Raw genomic sequence first — 20,290 nt, 5'->3', positions numbered from 1 at the left:
TTGATTTTCATCAACCCTAATTTCCTTATCCTTGGACTGTTGGATTATTTCTGAAACTTCCTGTTAGAAACCGTTTCAGTGAACTGGAAATAGCAGGTAGATAGTTTTATGAGAGTCTTGTTCTAAAGAAAAGCAGAGCATTGGAACAGTCATTGGAGGGGAATGTGAGATCAAGAGGTTTTTGTTCAGTTTTCTGAGGTGGGAGAAGTGACAGCATATTTAACGCTACTGAGAATTTTCCAGAAGAGAAAGAAGAATTGGTAATGTAGGAGAAAAGGGGATAGTTGTTGAAATGATGTCGTGGATTGAGTGAGAAGAGACAGGGTCTAGAACCCAAGGGAGTTTGTCTTTGCTAGGATCCCAGGCTGTTCATCCACCACATCAAGAGGGAGAACTGATGCGTACCTCCAGATGAGGAGGGAGTAGGGGGAGATGCTGGTAGGTGCTTATAAATGCGGTCTTCTGATTGGTTTGTGTTTTCTTAACTGAGTGAGGATCAGAGAAGTCTTAGAAATTTGTGAAGAGATGGAAAGGTGCGATATCATCCTTTGGGGGTGGGGGGGAGTAAAGGACAGACACTAGGGACACAGAGAGGGTTTAATAGGAAGCAGGGCCTGCCTAAGAGGAGGAGTCACCAATTTAAAGTGAACTGGTTAGTTCTGTTGTATGTTTTCTGTCAGCCACATTCAGCTGTATGGGTGCAGGTACATAGTAGAAGGATGACTTGAAGTCAAAGAACTAGATTTCACTAGAATAGAGATTTCTTTCGAGTTGAGTGTGATTGAGGATGAGGGGAGCATTTTGTTGCGATGCAGAAAGGAATAAGAAATTCTGATTAAGGGTTTTCATTAGGATGTGATCATGAAAACCAGGAAGCTGCTAATAGCAACCTCAACTTATGTTATTTATTCATTCTTTTTGTAACATTAAGATCATGATGTGTATAGAGACTGGACCAAATGGAGTAGCGGGGGAAATAGAAAGCAGTGGATTCAGATACATGCAGGAGTCAAGCAGGATTGGCTAAAGGGACTGCCTCAGTGTAGGAGTGGAGGTTGGAGATTGAGGAGTGCAAGATCTTGCCTCTGGTTGGGAAGAATTGCTGTGGTCAGGCAAAGCTTTTCTCTGCCTTGCCAGGTCTATGAAGCCGCACTGGCCTGGATCAGATACGACCGGGAGCAGAGGGGCACCTGCCTGCCTGAGTTGCTGTCCAATATCCGCCTGCCTCTCTGCCGACCCCAGTTCCTGTCAGACCGAGTGCAGCAGGATGACCTGGTGCGATGCTGTCACAAATGCAGGTGAGCAGGGGTGGACCTGTACAGGACGCTGCCAAGAACTGTGAGAAGAGAACTTGGCAGCTTCAGCCTCTTCTCCCTTAGGAGAGAGGGGATGTGGAGTGGTCAGTGTAAGTCATGGAACAAGGACTGGTCTGCGTGCTATGTAGAACCTGGAAGAGAAAGTGTTCAGAACCCAAGTCTTGCACATTAGACAGAGAAATGTACTATATGGAAGAATCTAGGAAGAAGGGACTTCCTTGACTATGTGGTTTGAGGATTTTCTAGCATATTCATATGTTGAGCTGTTTATGAAGCTCCCAGCCAATACATTCTACCTGTCCTTACTTTATCCACAGTAGCACTTGGTGGTGAATTATGACTGCCTGGGGCTCCTTGTCCTCCTCAGTAAATAGTAGTCAGTGGCCTGCCCTTAGGTGGGTATAGGGCTCAGCATCCACAGTACTAGGAGGGAGAACATGTGTACCAGCACATGAACCTTTAGCCAGAGTTAAATGTCAGTGTGAACATGGCAGAGCAGAGCTATCAAGACAGTTTAGAAAATGGTGGCTCTCTAGGAGAATTGTTTTTAAAAAGTAGATCAGAGAAAAATGTTTATCCCTCTTCACATTGCTTGTCATACTCATAGCAGTGATATTCTTTGTCTCCTTTCCTGGCATGATTATTTTACACATACTCAGATATCTTCATTATCCACCCCTAGCAGTGTGAAGTTCTGTTGTCAGGGAGGGATGGAAGTATGAGTGGAATTGGCTGGGGCCTTGTGACAGCAGTCTTGTGAGCACTGTATAAGAGTTTGAACTGTATTCTGAAGCCAGTGGATTGCTCTCAAAGATTCAACAGCAGGGAGTAGCATGGTGGCTCTGCGTTTAGAAAGCCAGATCGGAGTGGAGGCTGGTGACTGTGGAGTCAGGAACTCTGAGGAACTGTTGACTGCTGCTGCCACTGTCCAGACGAGAAGTGGTTAACGATAAGGTCACATGGTATGAACCCTGGTGCAGTCATAGGAAAAGGAAAAGTTGGATCTGAGTGGAGGGGGATGCAGGCTGATTTTGAACCTCCCCAAAGCCAGCCATTTTATCTGCCACCCTGTTCTTCTCATATCTGGTATGTCCATGTTAAAGAATAGTCATTTTTATCCCACCAGCCAAAGTAGACTCCACTTGTTTTGCCCTCCCGTTTTGAGCTAGTCTCAGTAGCCATGTGAGGCTACCCCAGGAGTTACCTTTGAAACCAACCCTCCTAGGATTCCTCTGCCCTTGGGGGAGGGGGAGCCAACCTCAGAGTGCAAATGTGGACCATGTGGGGAGGATACCTCCTATCCTGGCATCTTGCTCCTCATTCCAGGGACCTAGTAGATGAAGCAAAAGACTATCACCTGATGCCAGAACGCCGGCCTCACCTGCCAGCCTTCAGAACCCGGCCCCGCTGCTGTACATCCATTGCTGGCCTTATCTACGCCGTAGGTGGCCTCAACTCAGCAGGTATCTTGCAACTCCCCTTTGCTGACCCCTGGCTTGGACTTGGTGTACAAAGAGGCCACAGACAGTGTAGTCTAGCCCTTCTGGTTCCTCTCCTTGGTGCTTGCCACCAGCCTTGCCCCTTTTGATCTTACATAATTGTTCTTCAGTTAGAGCGTGTCAGGTATTAATGCCATTGATTCAGAGTATCAGTGCTAACTAAGTGCTGTTGGCCCTTAGAGATCCCTTACTTTACAGATGGGGCCATTGAGGCCTCGAGAACTCTCCCTATGCTCACACACATTGTTTTGGCTGCATAAGGACTAGAACTTGGGTGTCTTGGTGCTCCAGCCAGCACCCTTTCCCTAAAATCATGCTGGTTCCCAGCATTCACTCCGTTCTGGGTAGGATACAGTCAGAGACCCCACTCCCTTGCCGGCTAATCACAATCATCTGAATTAATCTTGGGTTAACTGTGAGTGTCACCATTCAAAAGAAGGTTCTCCAAATACACAGGGTCTGCCACTGTCACCAGTACCTTTTGCTCAGCTCTTCTCCTGTGACACACAATTGGCAGCCCTGAGTCGGAGGCGACTCAACTGCAGCAGGTGTAGTTTTAGTGTATTTCAGAGCCATGCTAGAGACTTTACTTACTATATTATTTAATCCTCAGAATAACTCTGCAATCGAGATTATCTGCATCTCACATTCAAGAACCAGAGAATCAGGGACACAAAGCAGCCTGCTTGGGGTCACCCAGTAGGAAATGAGAGTTGGCAGTGGAGCCTGGACCCTTCCCTCAGCAATGCCTCCTGCATGGGAGAAATAGCACATTGATTTGCATTTATCCTGGGCTCTAAGATAGAGTACTTAATTGTAACTGAGGACTGCCCTCCGTAGAAAGTAATGTTTTGTGTCTGATTCTGATTTTCCATAAGGAATTGGGTTTGGAGTTATCATGCTAGAAATTCCTTTTTTTGTTGTTTTTACTTTTTATTGTGAATTGGGTGGAGATTTACAGAGCAAATCAATTTTCCATTTAACAATTCATACACACTTTGTTTCTTGTCATTATGGCTGAAATTTCTTAATGGGTTCTTTAGGGAAGAGCTGATAGAACCAAGTCAAAATGTCCCAACTGATCAGTGCCCAATAGCTATGTCCCAAACATGTGGCCTCATGTGTTTTAATTTGAGTAGCAAATTTTTATGCAGGTGATTCCCTGAACGTGGTGGAAGTGTTTGACCCCATCGCCAACCGCTGGGAGAAGTGCCATCCCATGACAACAGCCCGTAGCCGAGTGGGTGTGGCTGTGGTGAACGGGCTTCTCTACGCCATCGGGGGCTACGATGGTCAGCTTAGGCTGAGCACTGTGGAGGTCTACAATCCAGAGACAGACACCTGGACCAGAGTGGGGAGCATGAATAGCAAGAGAAGGTATTCTGGAAGCCATTCGTGCCACCTGAGCACATACATTGAGTCCCTGGGGAGCGCCATGCTAGATGGGCAGGGTCCTATAACAAAGGGAAGCCCAAGCCATGGCCTGGTAACTTCCTGCACCCAGGCCAACCACTGCCACACGGCTCCTCCAGGGAGCCAGTCCCCCATCTACCTAAAAGTAAAATGAAGAACTTGGGGAGCTGACCCAGGGCAACCACTGCTGCACGGTTCCTCCAGGGAGCCAGCCCCCCATCTACCTAAAAGTAAAATGAGGAACTTGGGGAGCTGAGATGTCAAAGTTACTATTGTGTTAAATGCCAGATAAGAACTGAAAATATGTATTATGGAAGATTTGAGGAGAGACAGAGGACTAGAACATCTGGATTTCAGAGAAGAGGTGGGATTAAAATTGAAACGTGAAGGAGAAAGAAGATTTAACTTTTTTTAGACATGAAAGCAAATCCAAGGGTTTTCATTATACTTTCTTTTCATCCCCAGGTCCCGGCCCCTGCCACACCAGTGCTTTTGCTACCCCGGGATTATATGAACTAGAGCAGTGCTTTTTACTTTGGGGTCACATTCCCCTGGCCCTGGAGAACATGGGTGTTTGCAAGGCAGATTATGTCTGTACATCACTTAATGGATGTCAGCTACTTGTTTCTTCCACTACTTGCCCACTCACATTTCCTGTACAAGAAGTAGGATTAGTGGACATTCAAATAGTGCCTCCTTTTAGCCTTCCCAGTGCTAAAGTGACAGGTGGCATCTTTCCTCACATTAGACATGCTTGGGCAGTATGAGCTTTAGAGGGCTCAGGGTTTAACTGACAAGTTCTTCTGTCGGTGGTTTCACGTGAGGCACTCTTCAGAGAACTGACAGGAACAGAGCAATCCAAGGTCACCTGCCCATGTGCCATAAACTCTCCATTTAGCTCTTGTTTATTATGTTTCCTTGACATGTGCTTAACTTTAGAAAGGAAAAGTGATGTGAATTTAAGAAAGAGGGAGATTGAAAACCACGAGACCAAATTAATGCTCTCTAAGGGTCTTTCTGCTTTGTTGTTCTATGACCTCAGCACTCGCCTCACAGACCTCTTTGCTTGGCCACGCTTCAGGTCCTCTGTTTATAAGATCAAGTGACAAGAAAGAAAAGGTAGTGTGAAAGTTCTTTACCACATGAGAATGTAATGACCACAGTACACATACTCCATACTCAGCAGCATTGAAGTGTGTAGTCACAGGCTGAGAACAATCTGCCATTATACCAGTAAGACCCGATTCACAAAGTGGGATTATGTTCTGGAAGAAAAATAATTACACAAACATATATACATAGAAAAAAAAAAACACCGTATATACATAGAGAGAATCTTCTTTTCCCAAACCCATTCATGGTTCTTTCCTCCCACCACCCCAACCTTAATGCTCCCTCCTTCCTGTAACTTGACATTGAATTTTGGTGGCGTTGCTCCATATCCCCAACCCTGAGTGACGTGCTGCCTTTGACTGTGATCAGTTGTTCTACTTCTGGGCTACTTCCTTGTTTTAATGCCACAGGGTTTGGATTGGTGTCTGGGAGGGGTGTCCTCTGGGTATTCCTTTTCTTTGCTGTGGTTAATACCCTGTTGTTAATAGTGGGGGGCCAGCTGCCTTTCATCCCATTTAAATATAGGCTACTGTAGAATGTTCTTAGTCTCTTCTCTCCTAAAAATCCTCACAGCTGTCCATCCTGACAGTTGGTGACAACCTCCTTCCAACTGTCCCTGTCCTTCTCCTTTCCTCCAGTCTTCCACGCCACCTCCAGGAAGCTCTCTCACACTGGACAAGGCCAGCCCACACCAATCAGTATCTTCCTACTGTCTTCACATTGGATTGTACCACTTATTTGGTAGTGTTTTGTGACATCTCTTCATTCTCTCTCAAGATGCTGTTGAACCACTGTATTATTACTTAATTTTTATGTTTGTCTTATGTTTGCATCTAGAATAATAGTGAGTTTGTGTTTTCTCCACAGTCCTTGCTTAAGACAAGCCCTCTCCTTCTCTCTTACTGGTTTAGGAGGGCCATCACCATGTCCCTCAAAGGGACCGTGCACAGATCAGATGAGATTGCATGTGGATGTGCTTCAAAAACTGCGCATACACTTGAAAGAGGTTGACCTGATACATTGTACTTTCTTGAGTTCCACACCCAAATTCATTTTGAATTTTCTCTAGCATCAAATTTGAAAACAGTGGATCAGGCAATCTTTTTAACATCTTGTGAACCATGTGCAGAACGGAAGATTTGCATAATTGCCCCAGGCCCCTGGGTCTTTGGTACTGAAAGCCTGGTATGGTAGGCAGCATGGGAGTCAGGCCTGTCCCTGAGCAGTTTTCTTAGAGAGTCCAGCCTCCCTAAGCCACAGCTGCTTGTCTGTACAGTGGTGATAGCGGCCTGAAAATGGTACGTGTAGTGCACCTGACACATGTAGTGAAAACACAGCATACAGAAGCTATCGTAGCCATGCAGAGTCATGTCTGTAATGAAAAACATTTGGCAGATGTTATGGTGAATTGAGTGGTTAAACCAGGAGGTATTCCGACAAGCACGTATTGAGGGCCTGATACGTACAAAACACCACATTAAGTGCTGTCAGGATGCTCCCACTTGTTAAGAGGCTTACTAATACCTGGCTGTGGGGCCAGAACATCAGCACCTTGTGGGCAGGGACACCAGCTTGCCTACCACTCCAAACCTATGCTTGGGTCAGCGCACCTTGTGAGTGCCTAGTGAAAATTCGGAGTTGAATGAATAAGGAACTATGATGTAGTACTGTAATAAAGCCTCTCCGGGAGTGTGAGGTCAAGAGAGAGTGAGTAATTCTTGTTGCGTGATCCATAACAGCTATTTTGAGGAGAAAAGGGAAAAGGAATTTGACCTAAGCCTTGAAGGCAAATTGGACTATCAGCACACGAGGTGGAAAATGAGCATTTTGAACAGATCCAAAGCTGAAAAGAGGGGGAAAAGAGAGGTAGCCCAGGACCAAGACTTGGGGACCAGAGGAGTCACAGGGAAACTTCTGTCATTCCACCTTTACTTGGTCACATACCTGGAACTCAGTATATTCTAAAACAGGTTAATAATAGATTGTAAGGTTTACTTCTTGGTGAGCCAGCAAATCTGTGACCCATCTGAGATGAAGCTCTGTATGTTGCAGTGCCATGGGGACAGTCGTGCTGGATGGACAGATCTATGTCTGTGGGGGCTATGATGGCAACTCCTCCCTCAACTCTGTGGAGACCTACTCACCTGAGACAGACAAGTAAGGACTGCAGTTCCCCTGGGGCAGCTGGGACTTCTTAAACAGAGACTACGAAAAGTTAGAACTGCAGTGTTTTATTTACGCTTCTCAGGGGTAGAGAATCTTAACATTTTTATCCCCTATAGAACCTTGCACATGATTGTTGTTGTTAAGTGCCATCGAGTCTGTTCCAGCCAATAGCTACCCTGTATAGGGTTTTTGAGGAGCAGCTGGTGAACTTGAACCACTGACCCTGCAGTTCAAATGACTTTGTAGTCCAGTGCATTAATTAGGATAAGCACTGGAACGCAAGGTCGGTTTGAACCATAAGGTTGGTGGTTCAAACCCACCAGGTGCTCCTTGGAAACACTATATAGGGTCACTATGATTCAGAACCTACTCAACAACACATAATAGCAACAATAGTTAAATAAAAGAATGTTGAATAAATGGTAAATAGACTGTATAGGTACTTGGAAACATTTGTTTAATGGTCCACTCTTAGCTAAATATAGTTGAAAGGGCCTAAGAAATAGCGGAGCAGTGGTTTTTTTTTTTAAGTGGGTAGGATATGATTGGAGTAGGAGGGAGGAAAAAAAATAAGTTTGGGAAATGTCACCTATACCACCAGTCTTTCTTCTTCCATAACACATCCTAATATTTTAAAGGCTCTGGAAAATTCCGTGGTTAAGAAATCTGTTTAATTCTAGTGCTTAATATTACTATTTTGTGGCATTAATTTTTTGTGGAAGCACTATTAAAATTAGCCTCAGTTTTATCTTTATAGTACTTTGAAATTATGTAACAGTATATAAGCATACGAGTTGAATGGAATCGGCAGTGTGCTTTTAAGCTCTTGTCATTCCATTCGCTTAGCGCTTTCAGACAGCAAGCTAGCTGTCCGAGGCCTGTATGTAGTGGGGCTGGTCTAGTGGGGTTGCAGGTGCATCCTGATCATCTTACCCTGGAGGCCTGTGTCCAGCACAGCTGGTGCAGAGGGAAATGCCTTAATCTTCCCTGGGGTTGTGAGGAAAGGCACGGTGGACAGGCGTCGTGTACAGTGAGACCCACGTGCACTGACAGTGGGAGCTGTGCATTGTAGGAGACAGCAAGAAGAGCATCCCCAAATAAGAAAGTGCTCGGTGTGCTTAAGGACAGTAGTCATCATCCAGTGGACTGGAGCGCCAGGTGTGGAAGGGAAACAGGGCAGCATACAGAACCACATCAAGGATCTTGGGTTCTGACTTCAAATAATCAGCCAAGAGCCCCAGGAGGGACACACTGTGCAGCATCAGAGTGGGAGTATGCCGAAAGGTAGACCACCGTGAAGAAGGCAGTTACAGTGGTCCAGACAACAGACTGGAGCTAGGGCAGGAGCAGTAGGGATGGGAACAAGTGATGACTAGAAATCAAACTAGTCGGGACTTTGTGACCACGGGAAGGTTGAGGCTAAGAGAAAAGAAGCCAAAGAAAACACTGAGTTTTGTCATTTCAGCAGCAAGGTTGTTGGTGGTCCCATTAATACGTCTAGGGTGTGCAGGACAAGAACAGATCTGTAAGAGAGTGAGGCCTTATCTGGGACATGCTGATTTTGAGTGTCCACAGTAGTGAGCCAAGAAGACTAGCTATGGGCCTGGAGCTTGAGTGATAGGCAGCAGCCAGAGAGAGCAGTCAACATAGCTGGTGGGGAGAAACGATTGGAAGAGACGTCCAGGGCGCATGAGGACTCAGCGCAGTTCACCCAAACCCTGCTCCACAGTGAGGGAGGACAGGAACACCCACTGTCATGCTTTCTCTCCTCCTTTGGTTCTCCTTGAAGGTGGACAGTGGTGACCCCGATGAGCTCAAATCGCAGTGCTGCTGGGGTCACAGTCTTTGAGGGCAGGATATACGTATCGGGAGGCCACGACGGCTTGCAGATCTTCAACAGTGTGAGTCTGGGCTCTTCTGGGCTAAGGGGGCCGACTTCTTCCATCTCAAGAGCTATTTTGAAAGATGATTGTTTGAAAAAACAGCCTTGCCATGGCTGGACAAAGCAACCTCTAGTGAGATTTTGGGAGTCCTGGTATGGCGCTATAGGATACCACTGGACTACAAGGTCAGCATTTCAAACCCACCAGCCACTCCTTGGAAACCCTGTGAGGGTCATTGTGAGTCGGAACTGACTCCATGGCACTTAACAACAAGTGAAATTTCAGGAGTCCTGCTGTGGCACTATAGGATAAGCATTGAACCACCCACAAGGTCAGAGGTTCAAACTCACCAGCCACTCCTCTACAGGGTCAGTATAAGTTGAAACTGACTTGATACCACTTAACAAATAACAGTGACGTTTCAAGGCTTCCTCTGCATGCTTGCAAAGTCTTAAGTTCTGAAGAAAGGGTGCATGCCAGTGTCCACAGAACCTAAAGTAGGAATAAAGCATTGCCGTGCTACACCCCTACCCTGTTCAGCCGTCTGCTATAGACTGATGAGACCTAGTGAAATCCGTGCCCAGAGTAATCTCAAACATGGAGTGTATATATTTGAAAATATTTGTGTTCTTCTGGATGATGTGCTTGAAGTTGCATTTTTTTTCTTCAAACAGTTCAACTGCCATTGAGTGGTGAAATGCTACCTGGACAGAATTCAGAAGACCAGCTCCCATGCTGGCTCTGTCCTACACAGCAATGAATCCTTGGGCAAATCCTCTTTCATTGTAAACAGAAGGGGTCAGGTTAGGACATCACTCATCTGTCCCTATAAGCCCAAAACCAGGTAGCAGAGTTCCTCATCTCCATGTCACCCCCCCTGTGGGCTTTGTGGACTCTTGATTATCCTGTCCCTGTGTCTCTCTCCTTGCTGTAGGTGGAGCACTACAACCACCACACAACCACCTGGCACCCGGCAGCAGGAATGCTCAACAAGCGTTGTCGGCACGGCGCTGCCTCCCTGGGAAGCAAGATGTTCGTCTGTGGGGGCTATGATGGCTCTGGCTTCCTCAGCCTCGCTGAGATGTATAACTCGGTGACAGACCAGTGGTGCCTGATAATCCCCATGCACAGGCGTCGGAGTCGAGTCTCCCTTGTGGCCAGCTGTGGACGCCTTTACGCTGTGGGGGGTTATGATGGACAGTCAAACCTCAGCTCAGTGGAGATGTATGACCCAGAGACGGACCGCTGGACATTTATGGCCCCCATGGCATGTCATGAGGGAGGAGTTGGTGTGGGCTGCATCCCTCTCCTTACCATTTAAGGCAAGAGTAGGATGTAGTGGGGTAGGGATCTGGTACAAACATAGGCGCTTCCTTCCAGGATCAATCCCTTTCGGGAGAAGCAGTGAACCAGAACATGGGATGAAATATGAGCTCTCTCCAGAAGTACGTTTCTTCCAGGTGCTTAAGCTCTCCCTCGTTGTGCTGCCCTTGTGACCTTCAGGCCTAGGTCATCAATATGCACAACATGGGACAGAAGTCCCTCTGGTTCCTGGCAGCTTGTGACACGGAACTGCTCTGCTGGTCCACACCTACACCGGCTCATCACTTAGTGATGTTCTTCCTCACCTAGTGGTTGTTTAGCCATGATGTGGCCAGTTTGCCATGGGATGGCTGCAGGGGCCAAGCCTGTTGGAAACTGTGGATATGGTTGGGAGAGGAAGTCCACCCTGGCGGTGATGTCACTGCCGTGTGCTAACAGCACACTCCTTCCACTGTAGTCCACAAAGGCTTGGCCTCACCCTAGGGTGAGCAGCAGACCAAAAGTTTCCCTGTGTCTAATTTTGGGATTTGAGGGAGGGTTTTGGTTTTTTGCTTTTGTTTTTATTAATTTCATCTTGTTCAGGAGAAACAGAGGAAGAGTGGGGGAAGGATACTTGAAAGAAACTGAGAAAACGAAACAAAAAACACTTGAAAGAAATTGGAAAGAAAAAGCATTTTTTAAATGAACTTTTTGCAGGAAGAAAACATTATAAAAGACACTAAAGGCAAATAGGTATGTACATGAAAACCTGCCAGACGTGCAAAGGGCTGCATCCATTCCAACCTTTGGATCCCAGGGTCCTGAGACCTGACAGCACGTGAGCGTCCCTCTGAGACTCAGCGTGTCAATGCTTTCTCAGCTGGACCTGTAGCAGGGTGCTCGTGGGGTTAGTCTTCACATCCATTGTCAGAGGACTTTTGTAATCATGGGTTCAGCCAGTTGCTGAATTTCTGCTGCTCTTCTGGCCCTGAGCCCCTAGCTTGGCTCTGAAGCTCCTGTGATTCCCTAACACTCCCACTGTGGCGCTCCTTCCCTTTCTGTGGTTTCTTCCCCTTTTTGACCAGCAGGAAACGGCAGACCTGGCCAGATTCTCACTTTTCTGCCTGTTGTTCATGGATAATTTCCCCCATTATGATGCGTCTGGGGCGCATTGACCATTGGTACCTCTAGTATCTAATCAGTGGCTTGCTCCTTCCACCAGCTGGGAACTGGTCTGGCTCAGTGCCGTCATCTGCCCTGCCAGTCCACCGCTCCTCCATCCACCCACCAATTCCAGGGGTCTGGTCTCCCTCCAGCCCTTGGCAGACCGACCAGCACAATGGACCTTTAGAGTCAAGCAAAGCTGGCTTTACACCTCAAAGGACTAAAGGCCGAAAGAATCTCTTGCTGCTGAAAAGAACAGTGTTTTATATTTCCTCCTCTAACCTTGGTAAACGACTTCTTGAAGGGACTCCATGCTCTTTGTTCCTCACCCTCCTCTCTTGGTGGGACCTTGATGTAGCACTGTGGGGTCCTGACAAGAGTACACTTCCTCTTACCAGTGCACTGGGCAGTGGAGCCATTTCCATCCCTCCAGTTGGACAAGTGTAAGCAAATCATAAAGTCTTTGGTGTACTCCAAGCCTTTTTCCTTCAACTGCTGCTGCCAAAATCTGGTTTTCTAAAATTCTTCCAGTAGAGACTAAAGGAGGAAATGATTCCTTTAACCCAAGGCTGGATCTTAGAGTCCCAGCTCTCCATCTGAGTGCCCTCCTCAACTCTGCTGCCTGCCTGGGGTGACCTGGAAGCCCGGCCAGAGAGACACTCGGCGGAGCCTGAGGAGGCTTTCCTGCCCCGGGACCTTCAGGTTTACCAGTGTATGTGATCGCCATGCCTTCAGGGGGAAGGACCTTGGTTAACTGAAACTTTTAGGAGCTGGGTCTCTGCTACAAGCACTTGAAAATGATGTTTTTTAAAGACTCAACAATCTGATCTAGTCTAATGGGGGTTCATGGTGGAACTCCAGCATTTCTCACCCTGTCCTCACATCTCATGTGCTTCCCTTGTGCTGGGTTTGCCTGCGCTGCAGACTCAGATGGAGGTCAGGCTCCATATTGGTTAGGAGTGTATTAGTGTTCATCTTATTATTATAAGCTCCTTTCTTTGTGAATTTGAAGTAGCACTTATGAACCTCAATTGCTAAAGGGGTTAGAGTCAATACTGAATGGACCTCATTGTGTCCTTTTAATGCCTGCCCCAAATTTTACAATTGGGTACAGATGGATCATTTTCCCAGGGGCTGGAGTTCTGTTGAAGTGGGCTTCCTGAGGCCACTTCCACCCTCCCATCTCCTGGGGTAGGAGTTACACTGCTGTACCTGAGGTCAAGATTTCCAAGTAAGATCCAGGCTCCAAACACTAGTGAGCAAACGTTTTCACCCCTTCATTGGTTCCTTAGTCTGATGGTAGATGACTTTTGGAAAATGGCTAATCTGGCTCTTTGGTGTTGAAACCCTTCTAGTAGCATTGAAGGAAGAGGCATCCCCCCTAGGATGTTATGAAAAGAGCAGGGAGAACAGAACTGTACTCAGCGGGCCCTGGGGTCTAGCCAGCTCTTAAGACTACGGTGTCCACTGTACTCGGGTCTTTCCGCATCTTGAATAATATATGTCAAAGCCAGGTTGGAAGCTGAAGACCAGCTTCCTGACTTAACACAGAGATGTGACTGGGTAGGAGTTCTGCCCTTCCCCAATTTATTTCCCAGAAAATCGTATCTCCTTTTATTTATAGAACGCATGTCTTTTGTGTTAAGAAACCAAAGAGAAATAAAGAGGACACTTCTAATATCTTCTTGACCTTTCTTGATTTTACTTTTGTTTTATTGTAAAGTAATATGTAGTGAAACAATTGTCATTTTGACTGTTTTTACATGTACAATTCAGTGACATTGTGTTTACCATGTTATGCAACCTTACCTGTCACCATTATCTATCTACAAAGTTTTCATCACCTTAACCAGAAAGTCAGCACCCCATAAAGCAATAACTCCCCATTTTCCCTTCCCACCTGCTCCTGGAAAAACCTTAAATAAACTTTGGTCCCTGTGAATTTACTTGCTCTAGATATTTCATATAAATGGGGTCTTTAAATACCTGTATTTTGTGACAGCTTATTTCACTCTGCTTAATGTTTTCCAAGTTCATGCATGTGATAGCATGTTTCAGAATGTCATTTCTCTCCAAAGAATATCTTATTAAGTGTGTCACCACATTCCGTGTATCCACTCAACTTGGGCTATTTCCCATTTAAAAAAAAAAAAAGTATAAGAAGTAAATCAGGTCCACAGGTGACGCAGATGGTTTGTGCTCAGTGGCTAAAGACTGGCAGTTTTAACCCACCCCGCTGTTCTGCAGAAGGATAGACAGTCTGCTTCCACTGAGATTACAGCCAAGACTGCCTTATGGCTGTGGCATACTTAAGAAATTTGGGGGGGGGCAATGAGACTTAGTTATTGGGAGTAATACAACCAGAATGGAAGTTCTGAAAACAGTGATGTAATGTAAAGAATGTCACCAGTGTCACTGAACATAGCTATGATAACTCAAAAAATTTTGCTCCTTAGGTTCCGTGGGCTGATTCCAAATAAAATGTGTTTACACTTATCTCTAAGGAGCTCTGGTAGCGTAGTGGCCACGAATCAGGCTGCTAACCTCAGGGTCAGCAGTTTGAAACTACCAGCTGTTCTGCGGGAGAAAGATGAGGCTTTCTGCTCCCGTAAAGATTTACAGCCTCGGAAACCCTGTGCAGGGTCGCTATGAGTCAGAACCGACTCCATGGCACAACAACACGTATCTGTCATCAGCGGATGGCTGCAGACAAGTTCTCTCAGTGATAACACTCGTCTTTGTCTCATTAAGTGCCACCAAGTTGGTTATGACTCATAGTGACCCTGTATAGGGTATCCGAGGCTTTCAATCTTCAAGGAAGCAGAAAGTCTCATCTTTCTCCCATGGAGTGACTAGCAAGCTCAAACTGCTGGCCTGTGGTTTTCAGTGCAGTGTTTACTGTATGGAGCCACTGCGCTCCCGTATCTCACTGAGGTACCTTAAAAAAAATATCTTCAGTCAGAGCAGTGACTTTTCAGGGGGTGTTTCTGGTCCAGTTAAATTAAAAGTAAAAGGTCAGTTCAGAAAGTTATGGGCACTGCGTTTTAAAAATCTCAAGGGGTAATCTTGATAGATTCTTCTCAAAAGATACAGGACAATCACAGGGGCTTAATAGAAGTTTTAGAAAATTGAAAACTGCTTTGGTGAAGAAAAGGCCAGGAAAGTTGTGTCGAGGTATTTTGTTTATCCATCAGGACAACACATCTGCCCACTCTTCAAGGGTAGTAAGTGCTGTCCTAGGAGAATTTCATTGGAAAACCTTACCCACCCACCCTACAGCCCTGGTCTTGCTCCTTCAGACTTCTTTTTGTCCCCCAAACCAAACATTTCAAAGGAACACAATTTGAATCCCTTGAGAATACCGAAGCTGCTTATTAGATGTGATGCAAATCAAAAAGGGCAGAATTCTTCAGGGAAGGGTGGTTAAGTGTCTTCAAGTCTGTTCCAACTCATAATGACCCAGTATAGGGTTCCCGAGGAGCGCTGGTGAATTTGAAGCCAGCCTTGCAATTAGCAGTACAGTGCTTAGCATAGTGCTACACCAGGCAAACCCTGCCTTCAGAAGTGTATAGACGTACATGGAGGATATGGTGAGAAACAGTAACTTAACATTTTAATGTTTTTGTTTTATTTCAATGTTTAATGGCTCGTATGACTGTATGGCATCCTAGTGTGGCACTGTAGGATAAGCACTGTACCACAAGGTCATTTGACCTGTAAGATCAGTGGTTCAAACTCAACAGCTGCTCCTTGGAAACCCTACATAGGATCCCTATGAGTCAGAACCAACTCGACAGCATTTAACAACAACATTATTGTGTAGCAGTGCTTTGTGATTTGCCCTTACATAGAAATTGTTGAATTGGAATATGTTTTGTGCTGTGTGTGTTTTCACCAAAAATACAGTGAATTTTTTTTTTTTTTTTAACCTACGGAGCAGTTCTATTCTTAACACATGGGGTTGCCATAAAGTGAAGTCTACTCAATGGCAAGAACAACAGAAATAAATAATATTTATTGTGATTCCGAGGGGAAAAAAATTCCTTAAATAGAAATATTTTTGTGAAAAGAGGAAAACATGTTAAAAAAAAAAAAAAGGCAGACTTTGAAGAAATGTGTATTTTTTCTAAGAATGGGTTTTACTTTCCCCACGTGACCATGCCTCTTGCTGCACAGTCCCAGTTCCTACTTCATGGATGTGAAATACCCAGGATACTGTAAAATCATCACAATCTCTAGCATAAGCAGCAGTTTTGTGTGTATGTTGACTGCACTCCTGTCTTCTGTCAGCCTACAGGAAGAAAGCAAGGCTTACAGAAAGATGCGCCTTCACATGGAAGCAGCATAAAAAGTACCCTGAACCAAAAAAGAATGGGTTCTACTGAAAACTGTGCTTAGAGTTTCATTCACATTTATTACTGCATATTTGTACTGTTCAAATCACTTCTCCTTAGATTTTCCTCTTAGTTCACTACCGTGAAATTCCAGAGTTTCCTATTGTATGTGCTGGCCTAGAATTTCCTGAAACAGACACCACCAGCTTCATTTTTATGCTCTAGGCCACAGGTGCTTTAACTTTGGTGTCCATAAATGTTCCTAGAAAAAAAAGTGTAGGTTAATTCCTAGGTCTCCCCAGAGACCAACTCCATGGGGCGGGGACAACCCAGGCAGCTCCAGTGTGGACAGGTTTCCTTGGTGGGTCATCTGTATAGCAAAGTGTGAAAGTTGGGCTCTCCACTTCCCAAACTCCAGCCACACTCCAGATTTGCCTTCCTGAGATTACACCCTGGTTATTGTGGTTGTGGATGTTGCAAAACTCTTCAATCACTTTTCCAAAGTCAGTTTGTGGCCAGTGTCTCCATTGGGTAATGATTATGCTCTAAGAGGGAAACTTTTCAAGAGTTTGGAAAGTATGTCACACACACCCACCGCTAGCACATACTCCGTCCTCACCAGATCTCTAAATAATAGTCTATCTAATGTTGACATAAAGAAAAACTAAAAAGGGTTGAATAACTGACCTGACTTATCAAGGAACTGGTGATACTGTCCAAGCTTATGACCAGACCTCCTCCCTCACAGTCCAGGGCTTCTAAAGGTGTCTTCAACCTTTGAAGCAACTGATTCACCTATTCTCTATGCCCACTGTGTGGATGTGTGGTGCCCAACGTGGTGATGGGCCTTGAGGAAGCACAGCTGACAGTGAAGGAAAGAGAAAAACCCATGTGTGAATTATAGAAGCAGGTACCTTCTTGCTGAAATAGGAAGTCAGATGAACTGTGTATATGGGAAAGACGTCAAATCCAATAAAGTTATAACAGCCCTTTCCAAATTCTAGGTTTGCTGTTCAGAATAAAACCCTAACTCCCTAACAGCGTAGAAGACCACCATGATCTGGCACCTCTTTCCATTCAGTCTCCTAGAACTAGCCTTTTAGGATCCCAGTTTAGACAATCCTTCCTTCTGGAAAGCATCTCCGTGCTTACCCCTGGCTGTCTGGCACCATAGTAGTCTGATGACCTGTCTTATCTGCCACCATAGACCGTGAGGTAGATTCAGATTCAGAGGTCACCTAATCATGTTTCTCTAGTCATTCTCCATTTGTGTTAAGATGGTTTTATTTTTATAGTTTTATTGAGGTACAATTCACCATAAAATTCGCCCATTGTAAGTGTGTACACTCCAATGGCTTTTAGTAAATGTTGTATAACCATTACCTTCATTCCAATTTAAGATATTTCCATCACCCTGGAAATCTCCTTCATGCCCACTTGCTTTAATCTCTGTTCCCATCCCCATACTCAAGCAATCATTATTTTGCTTTTTGTGTATGTAGATTTGCCTCATCTGGACATTTCATCATTTACATGAAATAATTCCATTTACAATTATAAAACGTATGGTCTTTTGTGTCTGGCCTTATTCACTTACAATTCATATTGAAGAATTTATCAATACTTTGTTCTTTTATTGTTCTTGAATAGTATTCCACTGCATGGATATACCATACATTTGTTTATTCGTTCACCAGTTGACAGATAGTTCAATTTTTTTGGAACTATTATCAATAACACTGCTATGAGAATTCATGAACAAGTCTTTGGACATATATTTTTTTTATTCCTCATGGGTCGATTCCTAAGTGCTACATCATATGGTAAATGTGTATTTAACTTTTTAGAAAAACTGCCCGACTTCAAAAAGTGACTGCCATTTTACATTTCCACCAGCAATGTATGAAGATTCAAGATTGTCTACATTCTTGCCAACCCTTGGCATTGAGTCTCTTTTTGTTTTAATCAAAGCCATCCTAGTGGGTGTCAAGTGACATCTTGTGGATTTAAATTGTATTTCCCTAATAACTAATGTGTCAGTCTGCCCACTCGTCAAATTGTCATACTGTTGCTATGTATTTATTACGTGATGCTGGGAACTATGTCATCGACATTGTAAATATCAACAGGGTCACCCATGGTGTACAAGTTTCGGTAGAGCTTTCAGATTAAGATAAACTAGGACAGAAAGGCAGACCACTTCTGAAAGTTTAGTCACTGAAAACCATATAAATAGTAGCGAAACATGCTATGCAATAGTTCTGGAAGATGAGCCAACCCCTTAGATTAGAAGACAGTGAAATACGTCTGGAAAGATCTGCCTTCTCTAAGTAGAGTTGACCTTAATGAACTGGGAGGAGCAAGGCTTTCAGGACCTTCATTTGCTGATGGGGTGCAAATCAAAGCTACAAATATCCATTAATAATTGGAACGTAGAATGTATGCAGTATGAATCTAGGAAACTTGGGACTTGTCAAAAATGAAATGTAATGCATAAAGATTGGTGTCCTAGCCCATGGATAAGGACATAGTCACAGAGGGCTTGAGCTGAGAGTGAAGTATCCAGCTGATATGAAGTGAGGGGAGGTATACAAGAACACCCCAAGTTTCAGATAGTATCCATTTGACCTAGCTTCAATGGCTTGATAATCAGAACTCGACTAGAAGAGGATTAAAAAAAAAAACCAATTTTTGGTAGAGGAAACAAGGGTAGATTGCTACAGTTTGAGGAACCTGACCTATAATCATGGAAGTAGTAACTGTAAATACCAACAGAGAGGGAAGGAGTCTTCACATCAAGTATCAAGGCTATCCGCTCTGTACACAGTGTAGATAGGGACAGGCAACTTAGACATTGGATATCTAAAATGAGGGAGTGATAAAGGCACAAAGTGACTGGCTTACAAGGTTTCAAGAGGAAGTTTAGTTTTAAGAGTGTGCGAGGAAAGACTCCCCACTGAATAGTTTTCATCCTGTCTAGATGGGTCTGGTAAAAAGAGTTGGGGATAAGATTCTTATGATTCAATAGTGAATAATTGCTATCATGACTAATTGTGACTGTCACAATTGTAAAAATAGAAGTCTTAAAACAAAAATGGAGTAGTTAATCTTTACAGTCTAGAAATAGAGGACCCTAGGACCATCAAGGGAGAAGAGCACAAGCGGAATGTGGGACCTATCTAGAAAAGCAGCGACACTAATGATGGAGGCAGAGATGGGGACATGGAGGGAGGGAGCAGCTGAGAACTCTAGATTAATGAAAGAGAGGGACTGAGAGCTGGTGGCCAGAAGGCAGACTTGCAGAATGTGCCCTTTGGTGGTTTAAATTATTATATATGCCTGAGTGTTTTTTGTTTTTTTAAAAAAAACAAAAGCTAAAATGAATAGAGAGAAATACTGTTATTTGATGGTACATGGAGGGGATAAATTAAACAGATTTGATTCATTAGACATCTTAAGAACAGATTTGACTTGATGTATTAGACACTAATGACTGAAGACCCCAGGATTTATAGGATGACATCAAGAACATCATACACGAGGAAAGCAATAGGTCATTTAAAAGACAGGAAAGAAAGAAAAGTCCTAAATGGAAGTCAGAAAAGACTCTGAAGCTTGCTCTTCAACATAGAGAAGCTAAAGCAACTGGGAGAAATGAGAGAATAAACGAAAATTCTAAAAGGCATCTTGAGAAGACAAAACAAAATCATGAAATAGGCAAAGGCCTGCAGTTAGAAAACCAAATGGGAATAATTCTCATGGCATTTCTCCAGCTGAAAGAGCTGAAGAAAAAATTCAAGCCTCAAGTTTCTATATTGAAGTATTTTATGGACAATGCAGGAAATATCAAAAGAATATGGAAGTATCACTGTACTGAAAAGAATTAGTTGACATTCAACCATTTCAAGGATTGAAAGAAGTCCTACGGTCCAAACCATAGGCTCTGAGGATCAGACTTTAGCCACCTAGCAGACATAGCAAAATGTCCCTCATCTGATTATTCAGTTATGCTGGTTAGTAACTCCATACATGAGCCCTGGATACCCACAGATAAATGTAAAAACCTTCCCTAAAAGCCGAGACTGTAAATTCCAAAAAGG

The 20,290-nt window shown here is 44.4% G+C and overlaps 1 protein-coding gene across 3 annotated transcripts in view; it reads left to right on the top strand.

Moving 5' to 3' along the window:
• KLHL18 (kelch-like family member 18) overlaps positions 1 to 10,993 on the top strand; it is a 71,545-nt gene extending 60,552 nt beyond the window's left edge. Inside the window, exons 4-9 of one of the 3 annotated variants that reach the window (XM_006868802.1) lie at positions 1,138 to 1,298; positions 2,643 to 2,779; positions 3,970 to 4,192; positions 7,394 to 7,498; positions 9,297 to 9,408; positions 10,325 to 10,993. In XM_006868802.1, the coding sequence (XP_006868864.1) occupies positions 1,138 to 1,298; positions 2,643 to 2,779; positions 3,970 to 4,192; positions 7,394 to 7,498; positions 9,297 to 9,408; positions 10,325 to 10,711 (1,125 nt within the window). In that variant the 3' untranslated portion in view covers positions 10,712 to 10,993. Of the gene's footprint in view, positions 1 to 1,137; positions 1,299 to 2,642; positions 2,780 to 3,954; positions 4,193 to 7,393; positions 7,499 to 9,296; positions 9,409 to 10,324 lie in introns of all 3 variants that reach the window. The other 2 variants (XM_006868801.1, XM_006868800.1) reach the window with 2 other exon arrangements.
• The last annotated feature ends 9,297 nt before the right edge of the window (positions 10,994 to 20,290 follow it).

The sequence above is a fragment of the Chrysochloris asiatica genome, unplaced genomic scaffold (genome assembly GCF_000296735.1).
Source record: "Chrysochloris asiatica unplaced genomic scaffold, ChrAsi1.0 scaffold00124, whole genome shotgun sequence".
Lineage (NCBI taxonomy): Eukaryota > Metazoa > Chordata > Mammalia > Afrosoricida > Chrysochloridae > Chrysochloris > Chrysochloris asiatica.
Note: the sequence above shows the minus strand (reverse complement) of the source record. Positions and strands in the feature narration are given on the sequence as shown.